The following is an 18,619-nucleotide window of genomic DNA, read 5'->3' as shown; positions in this document are numbered from 1 at the left end:
AGACAGAGAAAGAAAGGCTGTAGAAGAAAAAGAATTTTTTTTTTTTTTTGTAGAAAGAACCAGAGGTCAGCTTTGAACAGGGGAATTTAGGAATGTCTATTAGGCATCTAAATGGAGAAGTTGAGTTGGAAGCTGGAGATATAAGTATGAAATTCAAGAGAGAAATATAAGATGGAAAAATAAATTTTGGAGTTGTAACATATACATTATACACAAGGCCATGACACTGAAGACAATCACCAATGAAGGGAATGTGGAGAGAGACAATAAGAAGACCAAACGCTGAGTCTCAGGGGGACTTCAATATCTAGGTAAACAGGAAGAACCAGACAGTGCCAGAAAAGCTGTTACAGAGGTTAGAGGAAAATCAGGAGAGTATGATATGCTGTATGCCAAGTGAAAAAAGTGGATGAAATCCAAGAGTGGTAGAACATATCAAATGCTGCTGGTAAGTTAAAATGGAGATAATTGATATTGTCATTGGACTAGTCACTAAAGAGTCAAGGTAACCCTCATAAAAGCAATTTCAGTAGAGTGCTGAGATGAAAACATGACTAGAGTTGATTGAAGAAAGTAGTAGAAAGGGAATTAGAGTTTGGTGGTACATTCAGCTCTGAGTAGCTTTATAGCAAAGCAGTGGAGAAATATGAAAGGCACTAGTAGAAGAAGTGGGGTCAAAAATGAATTTTTAATTTTTCTTAATATTTAGAGTATAAAAAACACCATTTTTTATGATGATGAGAAGTGATTCATAAAAAGAAAAGATTGTTTTGAGCAAGATTTTTGATTTGGACATGGGGATGGAATCTACTGAATGGAAATGGCAGTACTGGCTTATGCAGGAGCATTGGCAGTTCACCTAAGTTAACAAGTGGCAAGGCTGAGTGTGGACTCAGAGTGGTGGGTAGCTTTGGAAGTATCTTCTGGATGGTAGTCTTTAAAATTTGTCTTCTGGTTGTTTCCATTATCTAAGTAAAGTAGAAAGCAAGGTTATCAGTGAAGATAAGAGAAGTTGGTGATTTTAGGGGAGTGAGAAACTGAGTAGTCTATGACCTGGATATGTATTCCAGGGCACCATTAAAAGCCTATTTAAGATCAAGCATAATACATTTAAAGTGAGACCAGGTTTCATGGTCATACTCAGCTGCTCCAGTGCAATTTCATAAAAGGTTTAGGTTTAATTTGGGTGGTGCTTAGCTTACTATATCAAATGAGAGAGTTAACGGGTCTGAAATTATGTGACCATAGAAATCTAACTTAGATAACAGGGGGAAAAAAAATGACAGTGAAGTTGCTCATGCATTCTTTGTATTCCACAAATGTTTTGATCATTCCTAATAAACATGCGCTGTGCGAGGTCCTGTAGGAAAGAAATTCAAAACAAAGCAGGCATGTTTCCTGACATCATGGAACCTACTTTTTGTATGGGAAGATGAACAAAAAATTAATAAAACTTTTAATTCAGAATTGAATAAATATGATTAAGAAAACAAGCTGTGTGCTGATATAGGAAATGCACTTGTATGTTTTGCATTTGTATGTGTGTATGTGTGTGTATGTATGCTTATGTGTGTGTTTATATGGTAAGCAGTTAATTTAGATAAGATGATCAGAGACCTCTCTGAGGAGATGTATGCAAACTGAGACCTGAAGAATGAGTAAGAACTTGTTCTGTAAAGAGCAGAAGGAAGGTGTTTAAGGTACAGGAGAGTATCTTGACAAAACCCAAAGGCAAAGAAGAGGTTGCTTGGCATATTTAAAGAACTAATGGGAGTCCAGTGTGGTTGGTGCACAGCAAGCAAGAGGGTGTTACAGGATCCATTTGGAAAGAAAATAAGGAGCCAGGATGAAGGCAGAATTCAATATCCAATCTAATTAGTTTCATACGAATTATTTTTCTATCCTATCACATTCAAACATTCCAGAGTCATTAATAAATATAATTATTCAAGTTTAGTTTATAGGCCTTGATTTCCTTCAAGACTTATACTGGAGCACTTATTCTGCCAAGTAGTAATATCCTCCCTTCTCCAGACCCTTCAGTAAGTATCCATTCAGTGTTGCTCTGTAGACCATGGCTCTGTGGTTTGCTCTCTAGAATAATTGGATACATTAATCTATGCAAATATATAAATGACTCCTAATGGCTCTGGGCATTAACTCTCCCCTAAGCATTTACATTTTAACAAGAATTTTCTAGTGACACAAAGGAGTGACTCTATTAGTGTACATTTTAGACACAGAACAGGCCATTTTAGTGTAATTCAAACACAGTATTTTTCTAAATTCACAGCTTAAGAAGTATTTTGTTTTTCTACAAGAGATATTGAAAAATGTATACTTAATGTGGTACATTTGTTCCATGCTGGTCTAACAGCCGTTGAGCATGAGGCTATCTGCAGATGACCTGTCTATATTGTTGATGTACTTTGCTGCTTGTATAAAGTCCTTATTTTTTCAAGCTTCCCAAATCATTCAGGAACACTTAACTCTATATATAGCATTTTATTCTTTTTTTGTAGAATTTGTTACAGTCCTTACCAATTGCTCAGAAATAATATAAATCTTTCAGTTGAGAGTATTATGCAGTTTTCATGGTTTGTAAGTGAAATTGGAAGTCTAAAACACTAAAAGAGGAAAAGCATTCTCAGTTGAGTCAATTACAAGAGGATGTGTTCCTTGAAAATAGAATATGTAAGTATAGTTGGAAACTTGTTGGTCTTGTGAGTTTCTGGGCACTGTGAGAACCAAATAAATGGATGGGCAAATTAGATAATAAAGTAATAACTGATTGCTCAGTTGTTAAAGTCTAAAGCAACCCTAAGAAAAAATTGGTTAGGTCCTTAAGGCCAGTTTTTTTGTAACTAAATTGTGTTCTGTATTAATGTAATGACCTTAAGTCATCTTAAGGCAATGAGACAAAAAAGAAAAAAAGAAAGAAAAATTGGACTCTAGACAAAGAGATATGATCAGCTCTCAAAGATGATGAAATAAAAGTAGGCAAAGAAACTCAATGAAAAAGGAATTCTTGCCTATCATTGTGCACCTTTGACTCCTTTGCTTTGAACAATGCCTGAAACATAAATATTTGTTAAGGAACTAATATTGAATAAAGAGGAAGGATTAGGAGAGCAGAGGAGTAAGATGAGAAAAAAATAAAGACTGATTGGCATTAGCACAATGCTTTTAATTTGTCACGAAAATTTTCTTTTGCTAATCATTTCAGGTCAAGAAATAGTAATTAACAAACAGAGAATTTTTATAAAAGACTGCTAGAACACCTTTGATTAGTATTAGTTTAGTTGCTCACCAGGACTCTAAAGTTACTATAGCAATATCTAAAAATGATTAATGCTTTCCTAGAAATGTATTTGCTTATTAATTTTCCATTTAATGAATATTTTATAGCATCTGCTATGTGTTTAACATTCTGTTTAGGTCCGGGATACACTAGTAATAACATATTGGGCGTTTTTAACCTTTATGATACTTTAATTTGACAGATAATTATCTAAACAATTATTTAATTTCTTAGAGATTAGTGATATTAAAAGTATTCAAGATTCTAAAAGAATGTATAAAGGAAAGGTTTATTTTTGGGAAGTCAAAAGGGGCACTCTTGAGGAAGCAATATTTAAATTTAAGTTTAACAGAAAACAATGAGTGAATAAAGCAAAGATGTAGGTGAAAAAGTGAAGAGCATTCTGGGTAAAATATGGGTGAAAATGCCCTAAGAGAGAAAAGGGCTTGACTAGTCTGTGGATCTAAAATAAGGTGGATGTGGTTAATGCCCAATAAAGAAGTGGCAAGTGTGGAAACTGAAGACATAAATAATAGCAAGACCATGAGAGTCTTCACTTTGTTCTTAGAATTTGTTTATGCTAAAAATAATACAACACTAGGGACCATCAAACAGAGATTACAGTAGTCCAAATTTAAATTTTTCAAGATATTTTTTGGTTCTGTGTAGAAACCAATTTTAAAACAAGTCCAAATTGGAGATGGGTGTGGCTTAGAAAAACATCGCAGAAAAGGTTATAGAGAGATGGGAACAGTTTTAAAACCTGTGATAAAGGTAGAAACAACAGAATTTTGTGAGTGGTTTAATGTAGAAGTTTAAATAGGTATCATGAATTATTCATGGGTTTCTGGCATGAGATGCTGGTGGGTGGGGTGCTTTACCATGAGAAAGAGTCCTGGAAAAAATAAACATCTACTACAGAAAATCAGCTATTAGTTAAAGTTGAGGCATGTTTAGATTTTCTGCCTTGGAACAATCAAATGGAAAAGTTAAGCAGGCTGTCAGTAATATTCATCTTTCTCTCACAGAAGAGTATAAGACTGTAGGTATCTAAACCCTTAGCCAGGCCTGCAAGATCTTCAAAGATCTGGTGCCTGGTAATGTATTTAGCTCTCGCTTTCCATCCTACATATCATGCCATTTACACTACCCTTGGGCTTCTGGTTCCCAAAATGCCCCAGCTCTGTCACTTGTTGTGCTGTCTTGTCTCGGTGCCTATACTTTTTGTTTTAGCAATCCCTCCTCTTCACTGGCCTAATTCCTATGCATCTTTCAAAAATAAGTTTAGAGCAGAGAGTATCTGCTCTAACCTGTCAAACAAAATTATGACAGGCAATTGTTTTGAACTGAACTCCTGCCCTGGGCCTAACACATGAGACCAAACCAAAATGAAGTCACTCACGCTAGATGCCACAAAACCAAACTGAAATTTCAAGCTAGCAAATAGACCTGTGAACAGACCAATCCTTTCTGAAAGCAAGAGATTCCATTCTATCTGAATCCGTGTAATAAAGAAGTCTTCTCTGTTTTAACCCTTTCAAAAACAGTAATGTGAAGTAACCTGATGTTAACCAATCAGCTTTTCCTTTCTATTGTTATAAATTCATTGGTTACTGATGTTGAAATTGTTGCCAATAAATAAGGGAAACAATGACTCCTTGGGAAGAACAGTGATATCAAATATTGTATCTAACTGTTTTCAGTGATAAAGGGATCTCACGTTTTCAGAATTGAGGTATATTTGAAAGAAGAATAACTCTAAGCTGAATATAAAGGAGAAAATAAAGCCATATATATCCCTCAAATATTTCAGAGAAAAGGCTATTTAAAAGCCTCAATCAGTAGGGTAACAAACAGATCTAGAGAAGGATCGAAAAATATTTATTTCCTATCTCAATTGTGAAAAAAGTATCTTTGATAGGTGTTAGCTTTTATAATTTGTATGACTTTCAAACTGTACTAATATGAATTTCCTCTTGAGAGGTCATTAAGTCAGCCACACTGAGTTATAGTTATGTAGCAGAAGTAGGTGAAAGGTAAATTATTTTGGACATTTACCTTCTGCAAGCAGGATACCAATGGAAAATTGTTAACCAATATTCCCACTAGAAAGGCTAAGAAATGAAATGATAGGAAAATCGAATCAAAAGTAATAAAGTACTCTATGTTTCCATTTTCAAGCTTCTTCCTCTAAAGCTGTTTTATTTATAGCCAGATAAAGGTATGATTTTAGCTATCTGTTAGTACTGAATGTCCAGGTATCTTAATCTCAAGTGATAGATGTGCCTCATGGATAACTAAAGGAGGCATCATCATATACTTCTTATTTCTTCTTTTTGAAGGAGTCATTTATGATTTATTCACATCTACTGCCCTATTCAAGCTGTTAGATGTGACAGGCTGGTGAACAAGAGGCTGGTTTTTGAGACACCAATACATACAAAGTTTAAAGAACAACAGAAAATAATAAACAACTGAGTGAATTTCTGATTTCATAAATTATATATTATATTATTGAATTTTCCAGCAAGATAAAAGATTCAGAGATTTTCCCAAAGATTATGCCTCTTCTGTAACTTACAGTGTGTGGTATGAAGCTATCGGCATTCTAGAATTTCTAAGATATTTAGAAAATTGACTTAGAGAATTATCAAGCAACTGTTGCAGCTAATCACTTCTAAAACTTTGCAAAGTAGTTACTTTCTCTTTAGAAACAAACCTCAACTTAGTGAGGAAGTCCTTTCCAGTTACCACATACTAATTGCATGTATTTAAATATAATCAATTTACTTCAACTGATGAGGTGGTCTTAATAAACAATCAGACATTTAAAAATAAGTATGTTTTATATTTGTCAGCAATGGTATGCAAGCTAATATTCTGGGGCCTTTCAGGGAAGAATACAGGAGTATAATTTACAGGATGATATTGAATATATCAAGTTAGATCTTGAATTAAAATTTCTTGATGAGCATAATAGAAACTAGATGATCTTACCCATGGGTGGGGTGAGGATAAGAGATATTCAGACTGAGGGAACAAATAGGGTAAGTAATGGGGAGTGGTTAAAGGAGCTCACCATCCAGACAACCAGTCAGCCATGAGGCTATATGCCCCCATCTCCGGGAAATAATGCTTGATGTGTTTTTAATACCAGTGTGTTTCTAAGCAAAGAGTACTACGGTGGACTCTGCTTGAAAATTTCCAGCCAATTCTTTAAAGTAGGTTTTTGAATCAGTAAAGCAATTTTAAAGACATCTTTTGTGCTTTGAAATAGGAAGAAAACGTGTTCCCCAATGCAAAGCGTCTACAGTATATTATGACAGAAAGACAATTGGGTAGGAGGAATAAAACATGAGTGGTGTTTTGGCTCTAGCAATATTTTTACACCTTAAACGTCAGTTTCCTAACCTTCAAGATGAGAATGATGGATAATGTTATGTCTATATCTAACGTTCCAAATGCACCATTAACATGGTTAAATAACTCTGCAGTAGAAAATTCAGAGACTGACAGAAGGGAGTAAATGACCAAATACATATATACTCACATCAACTTTACTATCCAGAGTACAATTTTATTATCCAGAGAAACTTCTCAAATCAGATAGCTATCCATTATTAGATACTGAAATCACTTAATGGATTCCAACCACCATTTACCAGAAAGAAATAAAATAGAACAGATAATACTAGGGTACCCGGCGAGAAGTAAGGACAAATATTGTCTCTTGAAGCTTCTGTTGTGGTAGTGAGAGACAGGACTAGCTGGATTTCCTAGGCCGACTAAGAATCCCTAAGCCTAGCTGGGAAGGTGACAGCATTCACCTTTAAACATGGGGCTTGCAACTTAGCCCACACCCAACCAATCAGAGAGCTCACTAAAATGCTAATTAGGCAAAAACAGGAGGTAAAGAAACAGTCAATCATCTATTGCCTGAGAGCACAGTGGGAGGGACAAGGATTGGGATATAAACTCAGGCATTCAAGCTGGCAAAGGCAACCCCCTTTGGGTCCCCTCCCCTTAGATGGGAGCTCTGTCTTCACTCTATTTCACTCTATTAAATCTTGCAACTACACTCTTCTGGTCCGTGTTTTGTTAAGGCTAGAGCCGAACTTTCATTCGCCATCCACCACTACTGTTTGCGGAGGTCACAGACCTGCCTCTGACTTTCATCCCTCTGGATCCAGCAGAGTGTCCGCGGTACTCCTGATCCAGTGAGGCACCCATTGCCACTCCCGATGGGGCTAAAGGCTTGCCATTGTTCCTATGCTGCTAAGTGCCTCAGTTCGTCCTAATCGAGCTGAACACTAGTCACTGGGTTCCACGGTTCTCTTCCATGACCCACAGCTTCTAATAGAGCTATAACACTCACGGCATAGCCCAAGATTCTATTTCTTGGCATCTGTGAGGCCAAGAACCCCAGATCAGAGAACGCGAGGCTTGCCACCATCTTGGAAGTGGCCCACCTCTATTTTGGAAGCAGCCTGCCACCATCTTGAGAGCTCTGGGAGCAAGGACCCCCTGGTAACAGTACGTTACGTATTATAGATTTATGTGTATGTGTTCTGGGTAATAGAGTAAATTATAATTATTTTCCATCAACATTGCTAATATTTTCAAGCCATTAGTAACAGTGTCTTTATTTGAGCTTACAGAGAAAAGAGGTTTCTACTTACCTATAGTGGGGTCATGATAATCAGGAAACTGATGACTAATAAACTGCATTGTCATTGCTGAAAGAAAGAAAAACGCATTTTGTTTAATAAAAATTCACCAATTAATCAATAAGTTATTTACCAACATAGTTCACGAATCTTTTAAAAGGTTCTGGTGAATAAGTTAGTTATGTGAGTGACTAATTTAATTTCACACAAAATGAAAACAGTAAGACAAAGTTCTAGAGGGAAAAATGTGTCAGATAATGCCAGATACTTCTCTGAAATAAATATGTACAAATTTTAAGTGTATTTCAATAAAAATGGTATTAGAGTAAAAACAAAGAAGCTCTTGACATAATGAAGACATAAACCAGTTACAGAATCGCTCTTGACCTGCTCTGGTTAAACAGTTGGTAATGATGTGTAAGTCCCTTTCACCAAAGAATCTGTACATTCTTTGGAACTCTTAAGTTTTTCATCTTAAAAGTGAATAGATAACCTCTGAAGTTCTGATGAACTATAAAATATGTAATTACATGATTATCTTTAACTGTTCAAAATTAAAATTATTTCAGTTACTTTTATTTTGCCTAATAAATTTATGTTATTGACCACCTTTTTCTCATTACTTTTTTTCTGTAATTCTGTATTCTCCACATTATTTCCAAACCTATGATTTTGTAAAACATTTGTAATATTTCTATTGTAGAGTATTTCCTCATGTGAATTTCCATTATTAGGAAGCAAAAGGAACTCTGAAGCAAAACAACAAACTTATATAAAAATAGTGTATAATAGCTCTTCTCTTTCTTTTTTCCTTACTCTTGCATGTGTGTTTGTTAACAGACTCTCTCCCTGAGCAAACTTTAGGTAAGATCCTAAGCCTTCTTCTCTACTAGGCCTCAAACATGGACCTTGTCCTTGCATTCTGACTGGGTCTGTATAGCCCACTTGTAGTACAAATCCTGCTAAGTCAGTTTAGAGAGAATCCTCCCCTGACATCTGATCACTCTGTCCTACCTTCAACAAGAATCCTCCTAAGTCAGTTTAGCAAGAATCTTCCTCCCCTTGATGTCTCCTCTTACGAATTTTCCATTCATGGGTGTAACTCCTCCCCTGTCACCTTCCTCCTCCCCTGTACCTTGCCTATAAATCTCCACGTGTCCTTTCTGTATTTGGAATTGAGCCTAGTTATATACTGAGGACTCTTTTCCCTTGTGGAAATAGTTCCTGGATTAAATTTATTTTTATTGCTTCAACTAGTGTCCAGCTCTGGTTGTTTGGTTGTTTTTAACAGTGTATACACACTTTAGCAAATGTTCAGGGCAGAGAAGACTCAGTTCCATTCAACAAACATGTAGAATGCACTAGTCTGACCCTGCTGAGAAATGCAAAGAAATGGAAACTGACCCAGTGGAAGAGAATTTCTGTTTTATGCTTTAACAATTGCTTACTTCCTTTCTTTGCATTGACAAAAGAAGTCTCTACATGAAAGTATTACTCAATTTGACAGCCTTGGGCAAATTTTTGAAATGCAAATCAACATTCCTTACAGATAGCCTGAGGAGTTAGAATACTTCAGGTAAACACTGACAGCAACATGTTTATTAAGTGGATATGAAGAAGCATTTGGAAAATGTTTTCCTGAGTTTTAAAATGGCAGTTGTCTCCCTCTCTTTGTTCCTGACTGGTTTGCTCCCAGTTAGAATACAGAGGTCAGAGGCATGGCTTCATGTGAGCAATTAGCTATGGGTAGTCAGTCATCTCAATTTCAATAATAGCTTAGTTCAGTACACTTAAAACTAAAATGAAGATATTCCTAATCCACTCAAAACAAATGGATATACAGTTAATTACTAATGTGATTAACAGCCTCAACATCCATCTTATGATAGTCAATTATTTACGCTAAAATCTCACAGATGTCTTTGCATCCCTTCCCTCTCATATCCTCCATACAAACATAAATTTTAAGTTTTCACTCCAACAAATTTTTCAAACATCTGGATTCTGCTATTACTCTAGTTCAGAATCTTATATTTCTTTTGAAAATCTCTATTGTATTAGACTAAAAACTGTTTCCTCCATAATTATTTTATTTTCTTTACATTAGCTCTTTCCCAATGGTACCATCATCATCATTAAAAAAATTATGTCACTCACATGTCAGCTGCTATTAAAATAAAGAACATAATCTTCAACATGATATGCTAATATATGTGGTCTTTCGTGAACCACATTCATCTTTCCTTTTAGTCTGAACTTATACCACTGCCCAAACAGCTACTAGCCTTGTTCTCAGACTTAGTGTGCTACTTTCCATCCATGAGAATGCGTTTATCCTATGATATAAAAATGACCTTTGCCATCTTCATTTTGATATCAGAATGATGAAGACTCACTCCTTGCCAAAACTTCAGTCAGGCTTCTCAGAACCCTCTTCTCACCTACACCTAAACTTTTGTACTTCCATATTCATCTTTTCATAACCCAGATTTAGCAAAAATACTGCTAAATCAGTTTAGAGAGCATCCCTTACCTTTGATATCTGATCATTCTCAATACCTGATCAAATTCTTCATCCCCACCACTCCTCAAGAAATATTTTATTTCCCTGCCTTCAGCAAGAATCTCATTAAATTTGACCAGAATCGCCCCTTCTGGATATTTCTTAGTAATTTTTCCATCCACTGACCCCAATCCTGCTTCTTGGCTATACATCTGCCTTAGTGCTTGCTGTATTTGGAACTAAGACCAGTTCTACATGCAGTTCTTCTTTATCCTTTGCCATAGTTCCTGAATAAAATCTGTTCAGACCACAATTTAACTACTCTCTGGCTCTGAAATTCTTTAATAATGTTAATAATGATTGATATCTCTACCAAATGTCACACCATTCTATCCACACATTTAAATGTTCCTCTACCAGGTATCAGTACATGACACTCATGGAAGCTATCAAGAAGCAATAGAAGGAACTGTTATGGGCTAAGTTAATTGCTATGCAATTGGGAAGGAATTATGGAGCCTGAAGAAGTTTTGAACAAATTTAAGAAAAAAGATGTGAAAGCATTTTAATGATAGAAATATTTAGATATAGACTTGAGAAACAGACAGCCAACATCAGAAATAAATGAATCAGTCAAGGACTTACCTGTTACAGTTATTTATAAGAACACCTAGGCCAGGAGCAGTGACTCACGCCTGTAATCCTAGCACTTTGGAAGGCCAAGGCGGGTGGATCACCTGAGGTCAGGAGTCAAGAACAGCCTGGCCAACATGGCGAAATCCCATCTCTACTAAAAATACAAAAATTAGCCGGGCGTGGTGGCGCATGCTTGTAATCCCAACTACTCCGGAGACTGAGGCAGAAAATCACTTGAACCTGGGAGGTGGAGGTTGCAGTGAGCCGAGATTGTGCCACTGCACTCCAGCCTGGGTGACTCCATCCTGGAGCCAGACTCCATTCCCCACTACCCACCCCCAAGCCCCCACCCTGCAAAAAACAAACAAACAAACAACAACCAAAAAAACCCCAGCATATATTTAGATGATGGAATTTGTGCTGTAATGGAAACCTGCTGCTTGTTGTATAATTGAAAAAAGCCCTTTACGTGTGGAATCTTCTGACCCACAGCTGAGACAGACAGAATCAAAGCAAAAGGAGCCAGCTGAGCTTTGTTTCAGAACTCAAAGGATAGTTTCAGAAAGATTGATTTGTATAAGTTTCTTCTGTGTTTTACAAAGTGGATCCCCTATGGGACATCTAACAGGCATTTCCATTTGGGGGAGATAATTTGTAAAAAAACAATTTTTGAAAAATCTCTCCTAAGTACCTATCAAGCTCGACCTATTATCACACTGGAGAGAATCTGCTATCAGTCAGACTGGAGATTAAATTTTATTTCATTTTATGTTACACAGTTTTACCTCCTCAAAAAATTGGCATTCTATTATTCCTTGCTAAAGAGCAACTTCATAAGAAACTCAAACTCATAATTCTATCCTTTTTTCAGATATTTTAATTGTATTGACTTTATAATATCTTAATACATTGGTTCTAAAAATCTAATAACAATGGTCTATCTTTTACTCCCAAAACATTCGTTTATATACACACAAGAACACAATATTGAGAAATGAGTAACGATCAACCAGTCCCAAGTGAGAACAGTTGTCCTAGAAAATACCAGCATAAGTCAGAAATCAATATTTTGATCAGAATGTTACTGTATAAGTGAATAATTGAACTGTGAATTGTGGCTTTTATTATTAAAAAGTTTCCCTTATGTCATTTAATTATTTTTATTGTTTTGGTCTGATCAAAGTTATAATCACTGCCTTAACTTTGTTTCAATTTTGGGGGTTTATTCCTAATTTTTCTTTGAATTTACAATTGTAAATCACTGTGTTTCAAGGGGTTTTTGGTATACTATAGTGCTGGATTTTTTTGTACCAATTTAAAATTTGTTTTCTTTTAATAGGCAAGTTAAGTCCATTCACATTCTTGTACTCATGTTCTTATTCTTGTTTTAGTCTAGGTTTAAAATTGAATATAATAAATCTTCATCATTACCTATTTTTTTCCAAAATTTTCCCAATCTTCTCTTGATTGGATGGAGGAATACATATATATATATATATATGTAATTAATGGGTACAATATTTCCAGTGTTCTTGCCTATTTAAAACTATTTTTCTATAGCCTTGATACTTACAAGACAACTTAGCTGGATATAAAATACCTGTCCTGCACTTTTCTTTTTTTTTTTTTTTTTTTTTTTTGAGACGGAGTCTTGCTCTGTAGCCCGGGCTGGAGTGCAGTGGCCGGATCTCAGCTCACTGCAAGCTCCGCCTCCCGGGTTTACGCCATTCTCCTGCCTCAGCCTCCGGAGTAGCTGGGACTACAGGCGCCCGCCACCTCGCCCGGCTAGTTTTTTGTATTTTTAGTAGAGACGGGGTTTCACCGTGTTAGCCAGGATGGTCTCGATCTCCTGACCTCGTGATCCGCCCGTCTCGGCCTCCCAAAGTGCTGGGATTACAGGCTTGAGCCACCGCGCCCGGCTGTCCTGCACTTTTCTAAACCATATTAACTGTTTGATCTGTTTTCCTGGAGATACTAAGGATTCTTTTTTCCTTATAGTCCACTAGTTTTACTAAGTTATGTCTTGAAATTAATAGTTTCAGGCCAGGCATGGTGTTTCATGCCTGTAATCCCAACACTTTGGGAGGGCGAGGCAGGCGGATCATGGGTTCAGGAGATCGAGACCATCATGGCTAACATGGTGAAACCCCGGTCTCTACTAAAACTACAAAAAATTAGCTAGGTGTGGTGGCAGGTGCCTGTAGTCCCAGCTACTTGGGAGGCTGAGGCAGGAGAATGGCATGAACCCGGGAGGTGGAGCTTACAGTGAGCCAAGATTGCGCCACTGCACTCCAGCCTGGGTGACAGAGCCAGACTCCATCTCAAAAAAAGAAAAAAAAAATAGTCTCAGATTTTTTTTTCAGGTACAAGTGGGTCTTTTCAATAAGTAAATATATATTTTCTTTAATTTCTAGAACTTTTCATTAATTTTTTTTTTACATGTTGTTTTTATTCTTCAAGGATTTGACTTTTTATACTGTTGAATATTTTTTGCCTGGTTTTCATTTCTACCAGATTTTCTCTGACTCTTTAGACCTTGTAAAAATTATTATTAATCACATATTCATTCTCCTGATTGTTTCCCTGCTCTTCAAATGTCTCATTTTTCATTCTAAGCTATTCTCCCAAGAGTACCCTGTGATTTGTCCATTATTTCTGAGATGATTTTGTCTTTTCCTACAATTTCTTTTTTCTCAGTATATATCTTCTTTAAGTTATTTCTGTTTCTTAGTTTTTGAATTTCTGATTCTGTGTTTAAATTCATTTACACAATATTATTTGAGGATATTTAATTCAGTTAAGCTTCTTGTAGTACATGTCAATGCTCTGTTAAATTTTGGAGGAGAGTATTTATTAGCTTAAAACAGTTGATTCACTCTTCTTTTTTCTTCTTAGGGTAGTTTTGTATCATGTTTGTTTCACCTTTTTTTCTCTGTTCTTATGCGTTACATATTCAGTTATTACGTCAAGGGTGTTGTCTTCTGTCAGGTTAGTACAGTGCAGGGTTTTTATTTTTATTTTTTTTCAAATTATGTAACATTGACAGGTGGTGGGGATCATAGAAGTAATTGTCTTATCTTGTTTCTCTTTCTTTTCAACAGAATCTTTAATTTTATTCACTACCTTCCTACCTTTTCCTTCACTGCCACATCTTGAAGGTGAATACCTCTTTTCTAATTATTTCCATCTCCCTGAGAAGCAGATTGTCAGTTCTGGTTCTGTGTACTGTCAAGCACATTATCACCTCTGTGAAACCTAAAGTTCCAGACTAATTTTCAGTATTTTGGCAATTAGAGTTGTATGGCTTTCTTTCGAAAAATAATTTTACCTATATTTCATTTGAGTACTTGACTTTCCTTTCCTCTTTTTCTCAATCTTTTAAGTCTTCCCTCTGTCCATCCTCTACAACCCCAACCTTGTAATGGCACCAGAATTTCTGTTGACTTTTTTTTTTTTTTTTTTTTTTTTTGAGACTGCATTTCGCTCTTGTTGGCCAGGCTGGAGTGCAATGGTGCAATCTCAGCTCACTGCAGCCTCCACCTCCCAGGTTCAAGAGATTCTCCTTCCTCAGCATCCCGAGTAGCTGGGATTACAGGAATGTGCCATCACGCCCAGCTAATTTTGTATTTTTTATACAGATGGGGTTTCTCCATGTTGGTCAGGCTGGTCACGAACTCCTGACCTCAGGTGATCCACCCTCCTTGGCCTCCCAAAGTGCTGGGATTATAGGCGTGAGCCACCGCACCTGATCTCTGTTTTACTTTTCTACCTAGAGGTAATTTGGCATTCATAGTGTAGATCACATGTGATTTAATTGTACTTCTTGTTGGTATTTTGGCTTTGTGGAAGGATATAGGGAGAAATTCAGATTCAAGAGGCCAACTATATTCTCCTATTCATTTCTCACTGACCAGTAAATCCTTATGTGTAAGATAGAGCCCACAAAATTCTTGTAAGTATAGATCTTCAAAACTTGATGCTGAAAATGAGCAATTAATTTTTTCATGGAGAATTTATGTCAAATATGACCTAAACACAATATATTTAGTTTCTGTTCTTATCTATGCATCAAATTACTTCAATTAGATGACTAGAATTTATTTGTCTAAAAAGGCCGAGAGAGAAGCGTAAGAAAGACTGTCACTGGATCGCAATTCGGTCATGACCACTTAGAATAAGAAAAATCATACTGTCCGTTCCAAAAGATTTTAAAGTTCACCTATGAAACACCTATTGAGCACCTACTGTGTGCTAGATAATGACAATACCAAATTAATAGGTGGAACCCTTCAAATATAGTGAATTCTAGATGTGTTTTAGACCTCCTGAATCAGAAAATTAAGCTGCATGCATATGTGAGTGTGAGTAGGGGAGAGATTGATGGAAATAGGTGCCCTGGTATAAGTAGAATGTATAAGAACACATTTCCTAGCTTTGTCTTACAAAGCATTTATTTATTTATTTATTTATTTATTTATTTATTTATTTATATTTTTTGAGACGGAGTCTCGCTCTGCCACCCAGGCTGGAGTGCAACGGCCGGATCTCAGCTCACTGCAAGCTCCGCCTCCCGGGTTCACGCCATTCTCCTGCCTCAGCCTCCCGAGTAGCTGGGACTACAGGCGCCCGCCACCGCGCCCGGCTAGTTTTTTGTATTTTTTAGTAGAGACGGGGTTTCACCGTGTTAGCCAGGATGGTCTCGATCTCCTGACCTCGTGATCCGCCCGTCTCGGCCTCCCAAAGTGCTGGGATTACAGGCTTGAGCCACCGCGCCCGGCTACAAAGCATTTATTAGTGCAAAAGGCAAATAGATGAACAAAGCTTTTGGTATCTTTGCTGCAATTATTTTTCACTCTTGTCAAATGCAACCTAAAGGAGGCTGGAAGATGACGGTTCTGTTCCATGGAGTCTTTCCCAGATCCTCTCATCAGGTGGTCTCCCACCCCTCAGAACTTCAAGGCCTCCTCTGAGTTCCTTATGACAACTTGGCAGAAAAGTGAAGTAAGAGAATTCACAGAGACTGGCATGACAGAATGTTAAGGAGAAAAAGTGCCATAAATATTGTACATTACTATATCCACAGTCTATTATCAAAACTCAGTTACTTGGCTCCTCCTAACTACTATGAGGCTGGGGTGCATGTTAGGAAGAAAAGAAAATATGTTTGGTGAACACATAGCAGGCTTCAGCATAAGGGGGAAAAGGATATTTAAAGGAAAGGTGGAAATGTCAAATGAAGGAAAATGAAATGTTATACTTTCCCCCCAAAAAGAAAAATCATTTTCTGAAAAACTAACTTTGGCCTTAATGTTACTCTGTATCTTACTAGCTTCTATAAGGAATGCTTCTAAATTATCTGAATAAATTATCTGAGATATCTTTTAATTTTTGATGAATATTACCAGAAATTATTATAAAAAACCATACTTTTAAAATTGTTTGTAGGGTGCAACAACTTACATGCTAGAAATATATGCATAATTGTATTTATTGCTTTTAAAATTAATTATCTAGATAGGAGTACATCTGAAATAATATGTGATGCGTTTTTTCAGGTTTACTATGTGCTTATCATAAAAATATCTGGGAAAAGAAATAACAATAGGAGGTTTTTTCTACTGTATGCACATAAATGCTTCTTTGAAAGTTGGTTAGTGGCTTTATGGATACAAAGAAAGTGAAGAGTGTATATGAGTAGAGAAGACATTGGATTAGAATACTTGCAATCTTAATAAAAGTAATTAGGGGTGAAAATAAAGAATGCTTAGTAGACTCAATAGCCCTTTGCTTCGACTTCTAATATTATTACAGTTAATTTATTACCCTTGTATATCAATTAAGAATACTATCCTACTGTAGAAATGGACATTACTGAATAGTAAGCTCTGGATACTATTAGGAAGTACCTGATGGATTTCATATCAAAGACCCTTTTTCTTTATTAGTGGCCATATCATTAACATATGTTATGTAAATGTAGTGTTTCTAAGGACTTTATAAAATATTCATTAAGTACATATAATAAATAATGGCCAAATGCATATTAAATGTTCATACAATGGTAGTGGTGAGAGATTAAAAACAATCATTTTTTAAAGCAAACACATTTTGTGTGGACTTCTTTTTTCATGCGCATATTTTTATTTAAATTTCCATTTTATTATTTAGATATTCCCATAATTTACTATTTCATTTTAAAGTTAAATATAAGTCAACTGCTTCTTGCTTTGCATAATTCAGTATTAAATCATCAAATTTACTTCTTTGAAAATCTGACAATATTATATATCACCCTCCTTGGAATGTCAGTGGTATTTAGCCAGAGGCAGAGACTGTCAGTTATGAAAGAGGAAAATTATAGAAAGGGGTTATTTTCCACAAAATTATATATATACATATATATATATAGCATAAGATCATACAACTCATTATTACTCCTCCAACCCACATCTACTCCTCCAAAAAATACTTGATATTTATGCGAAGTACTAAACTAAAGCAATTTAGAGAATGATACAATCTAAAAACTCAAAGACAGAAGTTGGCAAATCACTGCTTTCCCTTTGAGAATTGATGTCCTGTCAGTGAAATGGGAAAAAGGAGATTGGGAGACAGGTCACTAAGATTTAGCCCCATTTCTCTTGGTTTTTGGGACCTTGAAAAAATTACTCAAATTCTCTGACTTAATTTTCTCATCCGAAAAATGAGAGGAGGGAAGAGAGATAACTTAAAACCACCTCCAAATTAAGCATTCTGCAATGCGTCTTTTTTCATTTCATTGTTACTATTGTCATCATTCCTTCCTCATCTATTTAGAATCTGGTTATTTCTCTTGTACTCCAATCCTCTATTTTAGTCATTCTGTTTCCGTCACATTGACCTTCAGAGTTTGTCATACCTTTCAGTAACCCCCTTTCCCAAGGAGCGTCTTTGTTGGTGCTTCTACCTGTGCCTGGAGAACTCTCCTCCAGATACCTGCATGGCTTGCTCTGTACTTCTTTCAGATTATTACTCACTTGGGCCTTCTCTGGGAGGTGTTCTCTCATTACTGAATTTAAATCGAAACCCATTCCTCCTCCTTGGAACTCCCTATGTTCCCTTGCTGGCATTCATTCATTCAAAAATATTGTGTGTCAGACAATGTTTAGATAGTTGGGATATATCAGTGGACAAAACAGATGAAGACCCTTGTCTTCTAAAGGTTTACATTTGAGAAGAGGATGGGGAGTTGTGCAGGAGGACAGCAGTGAAAATACACACACATTTCCTTACACAGTAATAATATGTTTAATGGTGACAAGAGCAACAAAAAATAAAATTATGATAGCATTATTTTAAAAATAAACATTTAGTATGGTAGTTGGGATAAAATTCTATGGTAAAATTAAATAAATAGACCATTTTCAACAAGAATAAGAACCATGTACCATTTTCCACTATTAAATAACTTGTTCATATAGTTTATAAAAGTATAATAATGAGTATTAAATTATTATCTTTTATGTCCCAATA

General features: G+C 36.0%; 1 protein-coding gene across 1 annotated transcript in view; it reads right to left on the bottom strand.

Annotated features, from left to right (window-relative positions):
* Positions 1 to 18,619, bottom strand: part of RIT2 (Ras like without CAAX 2) — a 392,076-nt gene that overhangs the window by 298,143 nt on the left and 75,314 nt on the right. Inside the window, exon 2 of the mRNA XM_050767592.1 lies at positions 7,981 to 8,037. Within this exon, the coding sequence (XP_050623549.1) occupies positions 7,981 to 8,037 (57 nt within the window). The remainder of the gene's footprint in view (positions 1 to 7,980; positions 8,038 to 18,619) is intronic.

Source organism: Macaca thibetana, chromosome 18, assembly GCF_024542745.1.
Source record: "Macaca thibetana thibetana isolate TM-01 chromosome 18, ASM2454274v1, whole genome shotgun sequence".
Classification (NCBI taxonomy): domain Eukaryota; kingdom Metazoa; phylum Chordata; class Mammalia; order Primates; family Cercopithecidae; genus Macaca; species Macaca thibetana.
The sequence above is the reverse complement of the archived record's forward strand: the minus strand, read 5'-3'. Positions and strand labels throughout refer to the sequence as shown.